Here is a 20,862-nt window from a genome sequence, read left to right as displayed (position 1 = left end):
CATTACTTGGAAAATGAAAAACAGAACACTTAAAGTCCATCAATAAGACCTGCTTAAATAAATTTTCAGTCCATCCATAGAATTAAATGCAATAAACTAGTTTTTTTTAAAAAATCTATGCATATAGAAATGAAAAATGCTTGAGAAATTAAGAAAAGGTTCACCTACATTTTTCAAAAAGAAATAATATCTATATATACAGGAAAATTCTGAGAAGCTATTCAAAAAATAGTGTTTTGCCTCTGAGTGTCCAGATGGAGAGTGACAGAGATGGAAAGGAAATTTTCTTTAATATGAATTTTTTCCTTACACACGTATAACTTCAACAACTGTGTCTCAAGTGAACTCCACAAAAGATCGTACCACACTGGACAATAAAGACACAAACTTCAAGGTAGTTTTTTTCAAACATTTACTGAACACAAACACCATTTTTCCTTTTACACAGCAAGATTGTTAGTTTCAAATTAGCTGAGCTATTAGGGCTGTCAATTACCATGAAATTAAAAATGATTCTACATGTCAAACTCAAATCGAAAATGTCATGCAATATATATATCACTACTAGACCTCTGGTGCAGTCAGCAAGTTTACTATGTTTATTAAGGTCACATAAATGGTTGACAAAAGTGCACAACAGATGACATCACCGGCTTGTTATAATCACAGTGAATTACTAGAGCACAACAACGGGGCTCCTCCAGACTGCAGGACTGCAGGATGGGGGGATACTACCAAGGTCAGGATCTTCCCCATAGGTTTAGCCAGCCGAATTTACTCCCCAACTAGGCACCTCTGAAAAGACTGGTTAGGAAAGCTCAGTTTTTTCCCTCATCTTTTCTTCTCTACTAAACAAAAAGCCATGCACAAATTTTACAACACCTGATAAAAAAATAGATACAAAACCTGTTCATCACTTGGCACGCTGGATCTTCGCTCCTTCATTGTTCTGATTAGGCCATTCATCACACGATTCATCCCTAGACGAAAAGCTGTTAATAATTTTGCAATACTCATACTCCCATAACCACCAAGTCACTGTCCCTTCCCTACACATGAACACAAAATACACAGCACAAGCCTAGGAATAGAGACCACATTTATTTTACAGCTCTAAAAATTAATATATCACCATTAGCCGTGTAGTATTTGTTTCAGGTCTCATGTTTGGGGAGGAGATGCTGTACAACCCAGCCCATCTACAGGTCTGGGCAAGTCTGCCAGAAATGTCTAGGAAAGCCCTCCGATGTGACATACACAATAAGGGGCTTTCTATGTTCAAGAGACGATATCCAGAACATAGCTGTTTATTTTCAAAATGGGAATGAACACAGCTTAAAATATTCTGGACTAAAAATCTTCTCATAGAGCAAAAGGCAGAATTTTGTTTTCTTTAACCCCTTTTAATGTTACAATAAAGTCAGTGAGAAAAACAGAATGTTCGCTTGTGTATCAATATGTTTGGCTAGCCTGAAAAGGGAAGTTTCTGATTTTTACAGAAAATCTCCTGTGACAAGGCCTTTATATTTTCATCCAACTACTCACTAGTCCAACTACTGGCTGCTTCTAAACCTGCAAACTGTAATCCCAGGCCCAGCAACTCATTCTCCATGCCGCCCCATTACCAAAATAGAGAATTCTTCTGCTCAAATCATCCACAGTGGTCTTATTCAAAGAGTAGCTGCCTTGACTATGATGAAAACTGTTAAGAGGGTATTGTTCCCCCTGAAATTTTAATTTTCAAAAACACTTATCAAAGATAGAGTTGGCATTTAGGGAGCTGCTGCCCCCAGATCATATTTTACTTCAAACAATGCTAGCATACCCAACTTCTCACAATTATCAAGTATTAATCAACTACTGGTATAATGAATAAAACCCTTCTCAGAAATAAGCAAGATCAAAGCCTGCAGATTGGCTGCTCTTTGGTTGTTTGGAGTCCCACAGGCAGCTGGGCTGTAGCTTCCCAGAGCAAGCTAGGCTAGCCTCAAGAAAGCTATGTTGTCAGGTCAGTTCTGCTGTAAATGTTACCCCTTCTTTAGCAAGTGAGGGGATGGGTCTGCTTGCACAATCCTTGAGTGACAGTCATTAAGTTCAGGAGTTCAATTTCATCAACATCATTAAAAGCAGGAAAGCCCACCTAAAGTTCAACACGATCTGCAAATGGAAGCATGTTCCTGGGCCTCTAGTTCATCCAGATTTAGAATGCAGTTCCAGAGCAGGATAGAGACGTTTTGAGGGAATCGGTAATGCTATCAAGAAAGAGCAACAATTCAAAGCATAATCCTACCAACGATAAACCTCAAAGGACAAGGCGGCAAAGTGAAGACAGCCTAGAGTTCTCAGTGAGCCAAGACACAGAACCAGCACTTTCCCTGACTATTTTCCTTTTAAAAAAGAAACAACAAAACAAAAATAAGCTCACAAAGGATTTGGCTAAACATATATTAAAGTAATCCTATCAAAAACAAATGTAAGACACAGGCATGTAAATTACTTGTTCCAAGAATGGCTTTATACAGGTGTTTCACAATGTACATTTGGAGTGATATTACAAACAGAATTAGATCCTCAGCAAGATACTGCACAGTGTACTACAATACTACAGTTTAAAAAACTCTAATTACCATTAGCACAGTTCAAGGTTTAGTCCACTGTCTTCAAATTCGTTCTCCAACTTTGTCAGCATTTCAATCGGCATGATCTACTTTCTCCAGCATCCAGTCTTCCCTTCTCAAAAACTGTCATTAAATTTTGATGTCTGAATATATACATGTTATCATCCTCATTTTAAATAAGGTCTAAAATAGCGCTGGTCTTGGGTAGCCATGGGGATGAAATGTGGTTTTAAAACATGCAACATTATCTGAAATTTTAAATTCTGGTGTAAAAATCATACACATTAAAAATGGAACCAATGAACACCAAGTTATCACAGCCATTCCTCAGACTGTCACAGGCCTTGTAGTCTAAAATCAAAGGAATTGATCTGAGCAATGTAAAAGGTATGGTTCACTCACCTTGAGGAAGTACATTTCTCTTTTGGCCACTGGGAGTTGCCAAGAGCAAGGTGCAGTATTTCCTTGATTCATATCATGAGGATCAAGGTATTAGTAATTTCCAAATAAGGGTTCACTTTAGTACCTCCCTTTAAGCCATCCTAAACACTTTCCTTGTAAAATGTCAGATTAGGAAAATAGAAGCCTAATACCATGATAGATTTACCATCAAAACATTCCTAACTGAAGCAAGAAGACACAGAAGGTAGAAATATAGCAACTGTTTCTTACAGTCTTGGGGGAAGAGGTTTCTAAAGTCTCCTCTCCCACCATCCAAGCTATTTCATTTCGTGGGGTATCTCTATTTAAGGCCCTAGGTGCTGATTTTGGCTTGGTCATTTTTTTATATTGATCTAACTACAACCTTCTCTTATATTTTTACGAAGCAATAACCATACGTAAAATATTAACTGAAATCTCATAGGCTCTTTAAAGTTTTTATCTGATGTTGCTACATCATTATAATGCTTTTCACTAAAGAAAAAAGCTGTAGGTCTTCACTTAGAGTACCATGCACTATGAGTAGCTAAGGCATTCATTTGGCACTAGAGAGAAAATTACAGATACAGTTAACTTTACTTTCATTATCATTTTTAGCATCAGTAGAAATAGGTCTGTACCTTTTGCTTGAATTTCTGTGATACTTCAAAGATAATCACAGAATACTTTTTTAGTTTGATAGTTAAAATGTTGTTGTTGAAACAAAACACAAAGACAAAGACCTCTGTACAACCTATGGGAAAAGTGGCATTTCCTGATGGAAAAAGTTACAGCTCTGACAGAAACACCTTTCAAGTGGCATTGAGAATTATTTTCATCATCAAAAACATTTCCTACACCACACTAGTGATTTTTCTATTTCTTATAATGACTAAGAAAGTGAGAAAAATAAAAATATTCTGGCTTCATTTCATCTGTCATAAATACCTCATTAGGGAGGCGTAAATAAATGTCCTCTGGAAAAGTAGTTTTCAGATTTTAAGAGATACAACGCAAGAGGAAAGGGAGAACGGGAGAGTGGGCAGAAATAAAAGTAAAACCATATTGTAACAATTTGTTTCACAAGAAAGAGGCATTCATAATCCTTACATGTCTGTGAGCTGAACCAAATGCAGATGGCTGCAATTTAGGTAAATTACATTAAAAGACACATCAAAGACTTCGGGCCTAAAGGCAGAGTCCATCAATATTTTCTGATAAGTTGGTTTAAGATTATTACCACTTTGAGTACTCTATCCAGGATAATTCAACAATTTCAATGGATTTAAGTCTGTAGCTATTCTTAAATTAGCAGATTTTCAGATTAATCTGAAGCTATATTTTTTTAAGTCCTCCGGATGTTAGAATGTGTTGCATCACTCCACGTACGTAATGGAAGAGTGAAAGCTATCTACAGCAGTGTGGCATGTGCAGAACACCTGGATCTCCCATCACTTTCAATGTTCCTTTTTAGGTGTTTTTCTTCATGAAATCCTTGAACTGCTGCATGGATAACAAGCTGACACAGGCTTAACAGAAATACTTTTGTAGGCAACTGTTTAAAACATTCCCAACTTGAAATCATAAATGTCCCTTATTACATAAACAAAGTAGTTTATATTCATTCCTTAAAAAACAAAAGACAAACAGTAAGTGACCAATAGCCAAACACCTTATAGTTACACTTACACAACGTGACTTTGTTGAAAACCTTTGAAATCAATTACCATGTGAAGCAAGAAGACCAAAGACAGAAGAGAGGATGGGTTGAAAGGAAAGGTGATGGAAAGAAAAGTAGAATTTACGAACACATAATTCTATTATCTGTGATTAAAGTCCTTTACTTTTTAGCACCACATTAAACGATTTTACATATCCAGTCACTTAATGGAATCCAACAAACTCTTCAAGAGTTCTGGGGATCTGGTCTTGGTAGTTAATGTCATTAGCCCGAACTGCTCGGGCAGCCAGGCACTTGAGACTCATCTTCATCTGAGTTTTAAGGAGTATTTCAGATACCCCGGTCGTGCTTTTGTCTAGCGGAGTCTTATTCTGCTTGTTTGTCATGTCAGTGTGAGCGCCAGCTTCAACGAGGCTAATGATGATAGAGTGTAAGGTCAAAAAATCACTGATGGGCCTGTTGTACTGGACAATAATGTGAAGGGCGCTGTTCCCCTCGTTGTCCACAGCATTCACCTCCGCGCCACAGTCCAGCAGGAGCTTTGTGACGAGTGCGTTGGGAAAGCTGCAGACGTCGTTGGTGTGGAAATCATCAACGGGAGTATTGGAGTTGACAGCTAAATGCAACAAGGTGAAACCCTCACGAGTTCTGGGGTCAAGGTGAATCAGGTTGTAGATCTGCTTGTTAATTTTGCGCTGGTCTTCTTCGCTGCAGTGTGTTTTGGTGGAGATGCACACTAAATACAGGAAGGTATAGAGATTACATTCATAATTGTCCATAGCATTGTGGACATCAGCATCTGGGATATTTTTAACTCTGTTCATACTTTGTTCTATTTCCAAAACACTGCATCTCAAAACACATTCTATGTCTGGGGCCTTCACAGTTTCATTCAAATGTATCATCTGTGAGAAGACTTGAGCAAATCGAAGAAGATCCTTGTGGGTATTCCTGTTACCTTTCTGCCTAAGGTGCAGGGCGTGAAGCCACAGCTTGATACACTGCTCAAATTCCATGTTATCCGCGTAAACCGCCCCTCTGTAAATGATGGGGTGGGAAACATCAATGTTGTCAGCACCTAAAATCCGTTCCCGAACAATAAGGCCTTCCATGTGGAGAGCATCTCTGTCCTGCCGAATGGATTCCAGTTCCTGAGGGTTTCTACATTCAGTTCTATTCCCGTAAGCGTGGATTGGTGGGAGAACCTCTTTTTCAAGAACATTATCACCATCTTGAAACCTCTCCAACATGGCTAAATATAAATAGTGGTATGTCTTCATGATGTCATAGTTCTCGCGGTCATTTGCAAAGGAGGCACCCAGGAGTTCCAGAGCTTCGATCCGACTTCTTCGGTCACAATCAGCATGAGAGAGCAACAGTTCAACAACATCAGCTTTGCAGCTTTCGGCAGCAACCTTCAGCGGCGTCATCCCGTGGCCATTCACCACTATGGCAGCTCGCCATTTTATCAGCTCTTTCACAATGTCGATGTGCCCAGCTTCAGCTGCGAAGTGCAGCGCCGTGGCTCCACAGTGTGCTTTAGCATTGGGGTCAGCACGCTGCTCTAAGAGGTACCGGACCACATCAGTGTGGCCCTTATACGCTGCAATCATCAGGCAGGTGTTGTCATACTTGTTGGCAATACTGATGTTGGCGTTATTTTCAACCAAGTATTTCACAATGTCCAGTCTACCGTCGAAGCATGCTGCCCGGAGGGGGGTCGAATTCGTTACTGTGGTATGATTCACGTTGGCTCCATGGCTGACTAGAAGTTTAACAACTTCAAAATGTCCGGCTCCTGCGGCACACCAAAGAGCTGTGGCACCGTCAATGACATACCTACACATGGAAAAATAAACAGTCAGGTCACAGAGGCCATAGCACTACCACAGTCTAATGCAAGCATCACCTGCCCTGACCAAGACCCCATTCTCTAAAGCATGAATGAAACATTAGTTTTGGTGAAAAGAAAACAGGTCATTTCAGCAAAGCACTCTGCAGAGTACTTGGACCTAAAGAACCACCCATTTTCTACTAGCCACACTTGTAAATTTTAAGTTTTCAACACTTAAATTTCAGAAAGAAAAAAAAACAGAAAATATATAGAAGTTTGCAACATCATTACAGGTTGATGCACTAGGTTTTATACATACAATAGGTTCTACCTTCTCAGAAGCCTCCAGGTAGCAGTTTCTCTCAATTAGGAAAGCAACCCTATTCCCTATATTTATATTATTTATTTCTTTAGGGGGAAAAAAAATAAAAATAGGTATGTTGACTCTGTGAAATTTTTATGTAACTATAATTGATGTATTTTTCTTCAATCTCATCTTCCCAGTTTTCACCTCTACTACTGAACATAGCCTTAAAAAGTAGATTTTTACTGGAAATATTTAGAACTACTGTACGAGAACCAGTAAGTATACTAAGAAGTATTAAAGAAAGAGGTTGATCAAAGAATTATTCACTAGAGCAATTAAGAATGCATACCAAATCGGGCATGGTGGTGCACGCTTGTAATCCCCGCACTTGGGAGGCGGAGACAGGAGGATCGCACAGGTTCCAAGCCAGCCTCGCTAGCTTAAAAGACCCTGTTTCCAAATAAAAATATAAAATAGGTCTGGGAGTGTAGCCCAGAGGTAGAAAGGTTCCATCCCCAGTACCACCAAAGGAAAAAAAAAAAGAATGCATGCCAAAAATCTCACTAGTGAGCTTCTCACTTATACAACCTTATATTGTGACACAGGTCAAATTATCCCATGATAAAAAAGAGAATACAACTTCCCTGGTGCTATGGTTTGAATGTGTCTTCTCCAAAATCCAGGTATTTGCCAATGTGATAGTGTTAGGAGATGGAACCTTTAAGAGGTAATTAGGTGATGAGGGTTCTTCTCTTCCTGAATGAGATTAAGGTCCTTATAAAAGAAACATCATTCCTCCCATCTGAAAGACTCGCTCACCAGATAACTGAATCAGTAGCACAAAACAAAGACATATAAATATCATAATTTACCCCTAGGTTAATAACATCACAAAAACAATAACCTATACCATTTTTTGCTAAAAAATAAAATACTCACTTTATAATAATTTAAGCAATTACTTCTTCAGTTTCAACTAATGACACAAAGCATTCAGAAGTAAAAGCCTCCTCAGTAAGAATGGGAGGGGTAGAATTGACTAGAAGGGGACTTCAAGGTACCAAAAATGTCCTATATCTTGATCTAGGTGATTGCCATATAGATGGATACTTAAGGAAAAATTCTCATCAAACTGCCCACTTAAGATCTATGCACTTCCTTTGTTTCTGTTAGACCCTTTTCACCAATGTATTAAGTATCTTGAGTACTGTAGAAAAGATGACACACACCTGTAATCTCAGCACTTGAGAGGCTGACAAAAGGATCCCAGGTTCCAAGGGCCCTGTGCAGTCATTAAGCAAGACTTAATAAAATACTAGAGCCAGGAGTGGTAGCACACGCTTGTAATCCGAGCATTCAGGAGGCTGAGACCGGAGGATCAAGGTTCGCGGACAGCCTCAGCTACTTAGTGAGGCTCTCTGCAACTCAGTGAGACCTGGTTTCAAAATAAAGAATAAAAAATAGGGCAAGGGGTGTGGCTCGGAGGTTGAATGCTCCTGGGTTCCATTCCCAGACCTCCCCCCCCAAAAAAAAATAAACCTAACCAGCAGCCAGGCATAGTAGTGCACACTTATAATCCCAGTACTTGGGAGGCTGAGACAGGAAGATTGCAGGTTCACAGGCAGCCTCAGCTACTTAGTGAGGCCTTCCACAACTTAGTAAGACCCTGTTTCAAAAACTACAGAATAAATAAAAAAATAGGGCTGGGGTGTAGTTCTGAGATAGAATGTCCCTAAAGTTTAATCTCCAGTACTGTAAAAAATAAATAAATAAATAAATAGGCAAATAGGTAAATAAATTAGGGCTGAGGATATAGCTCAGACACAGAATGTTCCACAGCACAATCTCCAGTTCCAGAAAACAAAGTTACTTCTTCCTTTCAGGGTGTTTTATTTTATTCATATGTGTATGTGTATATATGGCTTGGGATTGTGTTTTTAAAGAAAACAGTCAAGTATGACAATATACCACCTGTGTTTTCATCATTCAACTTACTGTTTAGTACTTGAAACTTACATTATTTAATATCGTTTAATAAAGTGACCAAAATGTGCTATATGCTTTAAAATAAATAAATCTTTGCATTTTACTGTAAAACATACCTAAAAAAAAAAAAAACTAAAACTAAAGTCTTTTTATACTTTTATTTTTAAGACAGGCATGCATGGTGGCAACTTGTAATCCCGGCAGTACTTGGGAAGCTAAGAAAGGAGGATCACAGGTTCGTGGCCAGGCTCAGCTACTTAGTGAGATCCTCCATAACTTAGTGAGACCCTGTTTTAAAAAATAAAGAATAAAAAATAAGACTGGGAACCGGGCATGGTGGCACACGCTTGTAATCCTAGAATTTGGGAGGTGGAAACCGGAGGATCACAGTTTGTGAACAGCCTCAGCTACTTAGCCAGGCCTTTTGCCAATTCAGTGAGACCCTATTTGAAAAATAAAAAAAACTAGCAGGGTGTGGTGACGCACATTTGTAATCCCAGCGATTGGGAGGCTGAGACAGGAGGATCACACCGGAGTTCGAAGCCAGCTACTTAGTGAAGCTCTCAGCAACTTAGTGAGACCCTGTTTCCCAAATAAAGTATAAAATAGGTCTGGGAGTATAGCCCGGAGGTAGAAAAGCCCCTGGGTTTCACCCCTAGTACCACAAAAATAAAATAAATAAAACAAAATAAAAAATAAAAAGGCTAAAAAAAATAATAAGACTGGGAGCCAAGCATGGTGCACGCTTGTAATCCCAGCACATGGGAGGCTAAGACAGGAAGATTACGGTTCATACACAGCCTCAGCTACTACTTAGTGAGGACCTCTGCAACTCAGTGAGACCCTATTTCAAAATAAAGAATAAAAATAGGCCTGGGGGAGCCGGGCGTGGTGGCGGACACTTGTAATCCACGCACTTGGGAGTAATCCCCGCACTTGGGAGGCGGAGACAGGAGGATCGCGCAGGTTCGAAGCCAGCCGTGCTGGCTTAAGAGACCCTGTTTCCAAATAAAAAGTATAAAATAGGTCTGGGAGTGTAGCCCAGTGGTAGAAGGGTTTCCAGGAATCCCAGTACCACCAAAAAAAAAAAAAAAAAAAAGCTGGGTGTAGCTTGGAGGTAGAATGGCCCTGGATTCCATCCTCAGCAATGAAAAAAAAAAAAGTTTATTTTTAGCTAAGCGTGGTGGTGCAAACCTGTAATCCCAGTACTTGGGAAGCTGAGACAGGAGGATCTCAGATTTGCAGCCAGCCTCTTCAATTTAGTGTAACTCAGCAACTTAGCAAGATTCTGTTTAAAAAAAAAAGGGGGGAATCACTGAGGATGTAGCTTGGAGGTAGAATGTCTCTGGGTTCAATCCCCAGTACCAAAAAAAAAAAAAAAAAAAAAAGAGAAGTTTTAATTTTCAATAATCCAATTTGGGCTGGGGACATACTTTAGTGATACAGTGCTTACCTAGAACATGCAGAGCCTTAAGTTCAACTCAAAGCCACACATACATACATACATACACACACACACACACACACACACCATTTAATTATCAATTTTTTTGTATATGTATGGTACCGGGGATGGAGCCCAGGGGCATTCTACCTTTAAGCTACATTCTCAGCCCTATTTTTTTATCCTTTATTTTGAAACAGGGTCTTGCTAAATTGCAGAGGGCCTCACTAAGTACTTATGCCTGCAATCCCCCTGTCTCCGCCTCCCAAGTACTGGGATTACAAGCATGCACCACCATGCCTGGCAATTATCAATATTCCTGATTAAAGAATTAATCAGGAAACTAAGATATTCTATCAATGATGTGTTTTAATCATTACCACTGTATCATCTGCAAACAATTCAGTTTAAAATCCACTTATTCCATTTTTATCATCATGATAACATATACAAAGTTCAATAAAACTTTTACCACTGTCAAAAACTACCACTTACAACAGCATCAGAAAATATCAATATCGGCCAAGCATGATGGCACATGGCTATAATCCCAGCATTTCCCCTAAGCTAAGATAGGAGGATCATAGGCGGAGACCAGCCCCAGCAACTTAGAGCAGCCCTCAGCAACCCAGCATAAGTGTTTCAAAACAAAAAATAGAGAGCTAGGGTACAGCTGGGAGCTAGTCTGGACTGCCCCTGAGTTCAATCCCCAGGACACACACATACATACACAAACATGCATGCACGCCTTGACTACTACCTCATACTGTGTGCAAGAATTATAGTAGTATAGCCAGGCCTTATGGCACACACCTGTAATCTCAGTGACTCAGGAAGCTGAGGCAGGAGGATCCCAAGTATGAAGCCAGACTGGGCAGCTCTGTGAGACCCTGTCTCAAAACAAAAAATACAGCCAGTCATGGTAACACATGCCCGTATTCCCAGTACTTGGAAGGCTGAGACAAGGATCAAAGGTTCAAAGCTAGCCTCAGCAACTTAGTGAGGCTCTCAGCAACTTAGCAAAGCCCTCTTTCCAAATAAAAAATAAAGCTGGTCCAGTGGTAGAACGCCCCTGGGCTCAATCTCCAGCACCACAAGAAATAAATAAATAAAATGAAAAAATAAAAAGGGCTAAGGGGTGTAGCTCAGTGGCGAGTGCCCCTGGATTCAACCCTCAGTACCAAGAAAAAAAGGAAAAAAGAAAAGACTTATTTTAATCACCTTGGGGTTGATCATTATTTCTTCAGTAATATTCAAAAACTTACTAATCACAAAGAAAAAATATTTACTGTACTTACTCATCAAAACATTGTTTTAAAACTGAACAGGCCATCTACCCACTAGAAGATGATGTGACAAATCAATAAAGAAAAAGGCTAACGGCTCGGTTTTTGTTTGTTTGTTTGTTTGTTTTTGGTGGCACTGGGGGTGGAACCCAGGGGCTTTTCTACCTCTGGGCTAGACTCCCAGACCTATTTTATACTTTATTTGGGATCAGGGTCTCACCAAGTGCCGAGAGCCTCACTAAGTAGCTGAGGCTGGCTTCGAACCTGTGCGATCCTCCTGTCTCAGCTTCCCAAGCGCAGGGATTACAAGCATGCCCACCATGCCCGGCTACAACTCAATTTTTAAAAATGGGTTAAAGGGCTAAACACATAGACTTCACAAAAGATATACAGCCAATAAAAAAATGCTCAAGATAAATTTCTCATTAAAAAAAACACTAAGTATAACTAGTAGTGACCAATATATACCCACCAGAAAAGCTAGAATTAACAAGACTCAGGACAATACTAAGAGTGGATCAGAATGTGAAGCAACTGAAAGTCTTGTTGCTCCTGGAAGTGGCTGGGTTGGAATATAAATTAATTCAACCTCGGTAAGAAAACTGTTTGGCAATATCTGTTTATTAAACATATACCTATATTATAACCTAGCAATTCCACTCCTTGACTTATATGTCAAAGAGAAATAAATATAAATGTCCACCAAAGGACATGTATAACAATGTTCATTACAACTTTATAATAGTCAAACACTGGAAATAACCAAAATATCTACTAAGTGGCAATGGATAAAATATAGTATATTCATACTCTTATAGGAAGTTCAACTACAAGTAAAACTAGACTATGATAACAGAAGTCAGAATAATCATTATTTCTGGGAGGGAAAAAGGAAGAAATTGACTGAGAAGAGGCAGAGAGAACTCTAGGGTGATTAAGTTTTATACATTGATCCAGAAAGTGATTAAGTAGATATACACTGAAGAGTCAATGTACTTTACTAGGTATGTTATACCTTAGCTAAAAGATGTATATATTTTGTATTTAGTTATATATATGCACATATAACTATATATATAATTTAAAACAAGAGGTACAAATGACTTTAAAGTAGTTTAAGTGACTACAATCAGTTTATATCAAATATTTTGTGTGCCAAGCACTGTATTAAGTGCTTAATAATGCAATATATCACTGGGCATGGTGGCACATGCTTGTAATCCCAGTACTTGGGAGGCTAAGACAGGAGGGTCACAGGTTTGTGGACAGTCTTAGCAAGTAGTGAGACTCTCATCAAACTAGAAGGACTCTGTTTCCAAAGAAAAATAAAATAGTGCTAGAGGTGTAGCTCAAAGGTAGAATACCTCTGGGTTCAATCCCCAATGCCACAAAAATATAAAGAGCATTTTCCAACTGATAATGTAATTTTTAAAAATACAAAGTTAATATATGATTATACTTACATGATTAGTTACAATGTTTCCTTGGACTGTTTTTTTTTTAATGCAAGACTACTCATATAATATGATCCTAAACTACCTAAAATCCCCAAAAATATTACATTAAAATAGACTTCACTTTATCTTTAGCTCTAGGAATTAAACTTTTACCCTATTAAACATGGAAGAGAGATTTAAAAAAATGATACCAATTTTTTTCTGACCTCAAACTCTCAGAATCTATTATGTAAAAGTAAAAATTAAATAGCAGATATATACTTCACTTGGTTTTTATAATGGAAACTACCTGGTCGGCTTACTATTTTTCCTGGTATAGTACATTTTTTCCCCTTTGGATCTATATTTGGTAATGTGACAAGAGTCTCAAAAAAGTTTCAATTGAGCTGGGTATAGTGACACATGCCTGTAACTCAGTACTTAGGAGGCTGAGACAGGAGGACCAAAGGCTCAAGGACAGCCTCAGCAAGTACTGAGACTCTCATCAACCTAGCAAGACCCTGTTCCAAAATAAACAATAAAATAAGGCTGGGAGTGTAGTACAGAGGTAGAATGCCTCAAGGTTCAATCCCCAGGACAACAACAACAAAAAAAATTGGCGTTAGTAAATTTAGAATTTTTACATCTAAACCAAACTATCAAATGATTAAATGGAATTATAATCGTAATATCTGACATTCCTGTCTATAAAAATCTCACTAATATGATTATACTACCTCAAAACAAAATATCAAATGCATTTAGCAGAATATAAAAAGATAGCTAGGCACGGTGGCAAATGCTTGTAATCCCAGTACTTGGGAAGCTGAAACAAGGTTTACAGGTTCAAGATCAACGTAATAAGACTCTCAGCAACCAAGTGAGACCCTGTCTCAAAAATCAAAAACATTAAATAAAAAAAAAAAAAGGGCTGTGGATGTAGCTCAGAGGTAGAATGGCCTGGGTTCAATCCCCAGTACTACAAAAAAAAAAAAAAAAATCACAATATTCACTAAGTTCCTATGAGAGAAGGACCATAAAACAATGACCCTTCTAGTACCAGTTCAAACTGCAATGCAAACTTTCTACACCACAGTTCATCTTACAATAAAAAGTATAATCTGATATTTGCCTTTTCAAATTAAAAAAAAGAAAGTTTTCACAATAAGAGATAACATTTTGGGTTTTATTTTTTGTCACACTGAGGATAGAACCCAGGGTTTTGTTTTTTTTTTTACCTCTGGGCTACACTCCTAGACCTATTTTATATTTTATTTTGAAACAGTCTCACTAAATTGCTGAGATCCTCACTACGCAGCTGAGGCTGGCTTTGAACCTGCATGATCCTATCTCAGCCTCTCAAGTACTGGGATTACAAGCGTGCACCACCACACCCATTTTAAGAGAATAACATTGCTGGGCGTGGTGGCGCACGCTTGTAATCCCCGCACTTGGGAGGCAGAGACAGGAGGATCACGCAGGTTCAGGAGACCCTGTTTCCAAATAAAAATGTAAAAATAGGTCTGGGAGTGTAGCCCGGAGGTAGAAGGGCTTCCAGGAACCCCAGTACCACCAAAAAAAAAAAAAAAAGAGAGAGAGAATAACATTTCTAAAAACAAGGGTAAGGTCAGATTGAACCAATGCTTGGTTCAATTAAATAAAAATTCATTAAATGCATATGAACAGCACTTTGTTTTACCCAAAGTCTCTTAAAATAACTTATTACATCAAATGTGATTTCTTGAAACACATTTGCCAATGAATTTCTAAATGAAGTCAGATAGTGACCCTAGGCCTTTCCTGTACCTGAATGAATACCTAAAACCATGTGTGTGTGGGGGGGGGGTTACTGGGGATGGAACCTAGGGGCATTTTACCCCAGTCCCTTTTATTGTTTTGTTTGAAAACAGGACCTCACTAGGTTGCTGAGGGTATCACTAACTTGCTGAGGCAGATCTCAAACCCGTGATCCTCCCATCTCAGCCTCCCAAGTACTAGAATTACACGAGTGCAACGCCACCCCTGGCCAACTATTAGTACTAACATTGATTTTAAAAGTAAAGGTATTCAACAAAAAGCTTTAACATCCTCAACAAGTCCTGGTCTCCTCGTCCGTATCTGCAAACCTCTTCAAGGACAGGTAGAACCCACAAACTGGCACAGAGCAGCCAGGCCCCAGAACTCAGCATTCCAGTCACATGGCACCTTCCTTTTGTCCTGTTCCATTTCTAGGACATCCTTTACAGCTTCCCGTTCTCCAAAGAAAGGTTCTTGTTTCATTCCCAGTCATGTGGCTTCTCTTCTTGTCCACTCACCTATGCTAACTTTGGTATTCATGTGTTACCCACAAAAAAAATAATCTCAGCCAGGCGTGGTGATGTATGCTTATAATCCCAGTACTTGGGAGGCTGAGCCAGGAGGATTGTGGTTCGCAGACAGCCTCAGCTACTTAGTGAGGCCCTCTGCAACTCAGTGAGACCCTGTTTCAAAATAAAGAATAAAAATAGGGCTGGGGGTGTAGCTCAGAGGTAGAAAGCCCCTGGGTTCCACCCCAGTGACACAAAGAGAAGAACCCAATGTATCAATGTGGGGCTTAATACATGTAGTGGTCCCTTCCCCCTTGAGTCTCTACTACAAATCCACTTTGAGTTCCTAAGGTACTATTAAAGATTTTAGGCAAAACATGGGCTTTTTCTTTTTTTTTTTCTTTCTTTTTTTTTTGGTACTGGGACCGGAACCCATTGGCATTCTACCTCCTATCTACACTCCTAGCCCTATTGTTTTATTCTTTACTTTGAAACAAGGTCTCAATAAGTTGCAGAAGGCCTAAGTAGTTGCGGCTGGCCACAAACCAAACCGTAATCCTCCTGTCCCAGCCTCCCAAATGCTGGAATTACAAACCTGTGTCACCACACCCAGCTTGGACTTTTTAAAAATATACTTTAATACAGTAGTTATTTATTTTTACTGCCTGTCTCTCTCACAAACATACAGACCTAACACAGGACATAAACCTATAATTACAGACACTGTTGTGTGGGATGAAGCTGATAAATAAAACATTCTAAAAATAATTGTCAAGTAAGTAACAAAAAAATTTAAATAAAAATATTAAAGCAAGACAGATGAATAATTTGGCCAAAACTTACTCAAATGATATGCAAATAACTAAAACTTAGAAACACTCATCTCAGCACACAAGAAAGAACATGTTTTTTAGCCCCATCTGGCCGTGGGTCTCAGCTGCCCATGGAACCCAACGTAGAAGGAACAGCTAAGTACTTTTCAAAGGGTAGCCCAGGGCTGGGGTGTAGCTCGGTGGCACAGGGCATGCCTAGCATGGTCCAGGCCTGGAATCCATCCTCAGCAAAACAAAGACCAACCTCCAAGAGGTGAGTGAAACTCCACACTGTCATCATCACTCAGGCTAACATTTTCACAATGTCTGAAAGGAGTGCAAAGACGAAGCAACACATTAGGAAGTAAGTCTTTTTCTGATTCTCAAATGCAAAAGTGATTTAGGATAAAGTCCAAAATCATCTCACAGACTGGTGTGAGTTGGCAGAAAGGTAGCAATGAACTTGAATTCTCCTCTTTTATTAACTAATTGGTAAGCTCCTCAAAAGCAGAAACCTTACATTTCCTGTCTACTCCATAGAATGTGACACAGGATTAGGCCTACCAGGGGCACTGAATAAACACTTCTACAGAGCAGCTAATAAACTCATAGTCGTAATAATCACAAACTAAACAGACATATGAACTCAAGAAGGCTCAGATAATTTGGCAAATGGTGGAAACATTTGGGACTGTAGTTTCACCAGTCTTACTCTGTATTTTATAAAAGGATCATCAAAACCTGGTCCCAGTCGGGCGTGGTGGCGCACGCTTGTCATCCCAGCATTTGGGAGGCTGAACCAGGAGGATCATGGTCCACAGCCAGCCTCAGTTACTTAGTGAGGCCCTTTGCAACTCAGTGAGACCCTGTTTCAAAATAAGGAATAAAAAATAGCCAGGCGTGGTGGTGCACGCTTGTTATCCCCGCACTTGGGAGGCGGAGACAGGAGGATTGTGCAGGTTCAAAGCCAGTCACGCTGGCTTAAGAGACCCTGTTTCCAAATAAAAAATATAAAATAGGTCTGAGAGTGTAGCCCGGAAGTAGAAGGGTTTCCAGGAACCCGGGTACCATTAAAAAAAAAAGAATAAAAAAGAATAAAAAATAGGTCTGGGAGTGTAGCTCAGAGGTAGAATGTTCCATCCCCAGTACCCCCCCCCAAAAAAAATCTGGTCCCTACCTCTCTCTAGTCTCCCATTCCATATATATATATACACACATACACATATATATATACACACACATACATACATACACATATACACATATGTTAACATTTTATATACAGATAAACAAATTATATATGTTTACGCATATATGTATAAACATACCTATATGTTTGCTTTTGTTTTCCATACTGGTGATTGAACCCAGGGCCATTCCACCTACAAGCTACATCCCCAGGTCCTTTATGAAAGACTTTTTTGAGTTTTTGAAATAGGGTCTTCTAAGATGCCGAGGCTAGTCTGGAACCTACAATCCTCCTGTTTCAGCCTCCCAAGTACTGGGAATACAGGTATGGCCCAGGCTGAATCTTTTTTAACAGCACTGAAACACTCAGCAAGTGCACCAGGCTACTGTCCAGCTTCTTCGTGTTCTACTGTTCCTTTAAAATCCAGTCTAAATAACACCTCCTCTCTGAAGGCTGATTGCCCCAGGCAAAGCTGAGCCTTCCTCTCCCTCTATTCTTCCTCAGGAGTCCAAAAGATCTCTGAGCCTAAATGGCATAGCATCTGCAGTGACTTATGTCTCTATTTCTCCCCCACCTCCAACTGTCATCCCCACAGTGGTAATACTATGTCCTTCATCTCTACATAGGCTCATACATTGGTGTTCAACAAACATTTGCTTGCTGAACCCCTAAATCAGGATTCGGCCAGTGCCAAATACCGGACAAGGTAAGCCACTATACAGGCTCACTCCTACATTTCTAGTCATTTCAAATTCTTTTAATTACCATCCCAAAATTCCTTTCTCTTTGATGATTCAAAAAGACAGCAATAAGCAAACCTTTCCCCCCTGTGCTGCCACGCAGGCCTCAGCAAGCTCTGAGCAGCAGTGTCCCCTGCAGCTGTTACTGCAGAGATTCCCATCTCAGTGATCACATGTGCCTGTGCAGCTGGAATGGTGCTGGAGACTCAGGGGCCATTCTGTTCCACTCCTCCCCTAAGTATAGGTAAGGCTGTGAAAATACAGGCGTTACAGAGAAGAGACAGAAGCCAGGCAGGGGACGCAGACACCACTCAGGTTGCCATCTTTGATCAACACCATCTTCGAGTCCACAGAGGTGGTCCCAGAGATAAGTCACCACCCATGGGCTACCATTTCACTAAAATATTAACACTCTAAAACATTTTCTCTCACCTCCAACAGAATAAGAAGCTTTTATTATTTAATCCTAAAAGATCAATCAAAATTAGTCATCTTAAAAAGGAAATGCTTGTTTGAATCAGACAGTTTTTCATCACCAAAACTAAATGTACATCATTTTACACTTAGACACTATTACTTCAAAAGAAGAAAATGCTAAAATAGCTTGTGTACTGGCAGGAGTCAACAAAAACAAATGCAGTCGATGAAACAGAATCTTTACGCAGCTGTAATCTCTAAAAACAAATGTATAATCCTCCAGCACAGAAAAGGGGATACCGTCAAGCTGACAATTCTGTGTTCGTTCTCATACCAAATATGTACAATAAAGCTCAAAGGGCACATTTTAACTATGATGGTATGAATTTCCTAACTCCCCACTTGAATTTCAACAGTACATCATCAAGCGTCCCCACATCCTATCATTTAACAATGGCATCATCTTCTACAGCAGGTCCAGTGCCACAGCTACACCCAACAAGTCCACTCAGCAATGTGGAAGAGTCAGAATCATGTCTGACTGCGTGACAATCCCTCAAGAGGCTGCAGCTGCTTCTAGGTCTATTTTTTAACATAAAAGCCCCAGCGATCCGCCGGAGGGGGTGGGGGGAGGGCGCTTATCAGAAAACTCCCTTGAAGAGAAGAAAAATATGATAGCCAAATAACTCATCAGAGATCGTCAAAATTAATTCCTGACCTCGTTCATCTTTGATCTCGGTTATGACGCCAATACTGATAAAGGTAAGACCTGAAGAGGCAGCCATGCTTCCATGTTGCCTTCTGCTAGAAAAGACCATCAGATCTCAAGGCCGAGGGTGTGGCTACCTACCTAGAGAGGCAAGAAGGTGTACGGGGCCGAGGAGAATGGGCAACAAAACATGGAATGGGGCATTATCTTTGGAAGATGAAGTGGTATTTAGCAGGCCTGGAAAGGGTACAAAAAGAAGTACCTACATGAAGGCCGGGCGAGGGAGGGGAGGATCCATGAATTGGTGAGTCCCGCGCGCGTCGCAGAGGAGGCCGGAGTGAGGCTGTACCTACCCGTCAAAGCGGACGGTGCCGGTCTGCTGGGTCTGCACTCGGTAATGTTCTAACAGCAAGCGCACCACCTTGGCGTGGCCATTGCGGGCTGCGATGATGAGGGGCGTGGAGCGCTGCCCTCCCTGCTGGCTGACATAGCCCAGCAGATAGCGGATATCGCTTTCAGAGCGGTTGAGAAGCAAGGCGGCCAGGGTCAGCACCTTGCCCTCGCTGGCCGCCTTGTACACATAGCCAGCCAGGCCCTCCATGGCCGCCGCCAACTCCAACACCCGTTTGGTCGCCACCGCTGCTGCTGTCTTGCGCCCCCGGAGGCCGCGTTCGCCAGCACTGCAGACCCGGGCCCTCACAGCCCATTCACCAGGGCGCCGCCGCCGCCCAGGCAGCAGCGCGGACACGCAGGAGGGGCCCCGTCCGCGACCCGGCCGGGCGGGAGGACGCCGGTCAGGGCCGCCCCCCGGGCCCCAGGCGCCGGCCCTGGGCCCAGCGGATCTCCATGGCGGCGCCGCCCCGGGCCTCCGGCCGGACCCCTCCTTCCTGCGGGCTGCGACAGGCGCGCGCGCGAGCTACGGGTCGCCGGCGGGGCCCCGAGGGCCGGCGATGGGCGCGCCTCGCGGGCCGGGGCCGGGCCGGCGGCCGCAGACCGCTGCAGGGGACCCGCCGGAGCTCCGAGGCGCCGAGCGCCGCGCCGGCTTCCGCCCCCGCGCGTGAGCGGCCCGGAGCGACGCCGCACGCCCTGCCGGAGCCGCGCCGGAACTCGGAGCGCGAGGGCGAGCCTCCGCAGACGCGGCCCGGAGGCGCAGGGACTGGGCGGGCGGGCGGGCCGGCCGGTTAAATGGGGTGTCTCTTCCTAAACCGACCGGCCGGCAAACACGGCCCGGGCGGAAGAAAGGTTCTGCTGCGCGCAGTTGGCCCACCCCTCTTTCCGGCCTGGATGTCCTCGGTGCCCTTGACGCCTGGGGCCTCCGGCACCCCCACGCCGCACCCTGGGGGTTCCTAGCCGGGAAGGGGCGCCCAGTGAGGCCGCTGAGCCGGTCCACCCTATTTTACTATACACGGTGTTGGGCCCCTCCCTCTCCCTCCTTGGGGACCCCGGGGAAAGGGTCATGAGCACCCAGAGGATCCATCTTAGGAAAAGTGCGGCGTCTCTGAGCCCCAAAATGTGCGAGGGCGTGAGGCTCTGAGAGAAGACCGGAAGCCGGGCCTGCCCTCCAAGGAGAGAGGGCTTTAGCGTGTAAAGAAGATGGGGAGCAAAGGGGAAGTGCTCCTGCGGTGGAGGGGACAGGTATCCCGGGAAGAAAGGCGAGCTCCACCATCAGATAGGCCT

The 20,862-nt window shown here is 41.8% G+C and overlaps 1 protein-coding gene across 1 annotated transcript; it reads right to left on the bottom strand.

Moving 5' to 3' along the window:
- Positions 1-4,922: 4,922 nt before the first annotated feature.
- Positions 4,923-19,786, bottom strand: FEM1B (fem-1 homolog B; the record flags this gene model as incomplete). Its single annotated transcript, XM_080692198.1, has 2 exons — positions 4,923-6,558; positions 19,539-19,786. The coding sequence occupies 2 exons, from the start codon at positions 19,784-19,786 to the stop codon at positions 4,923-4,925; spliced, it is 1,884 nt and encodes a 627-aa protein (XP_080548324.1).
- Positions 19,787-20,862: the final 1,076 nt, after the last annotated feature.

Source organism: Muscardinus avellanarius (assembly GCF_963383645.1).
Source record: "Muscardinus avellanarius genome assembly, chromosome: 3".
NCBI lineage: Eukaryota > Metazoa > Chordata > Mammalia > Rodentia > Gliridae > Muscardinus > Muscardinus avellanarius.
Note: the sequence above shows the minus strand (reverse complement) of the source record. Positions and strands in the feature narration are given on the sequence as shown.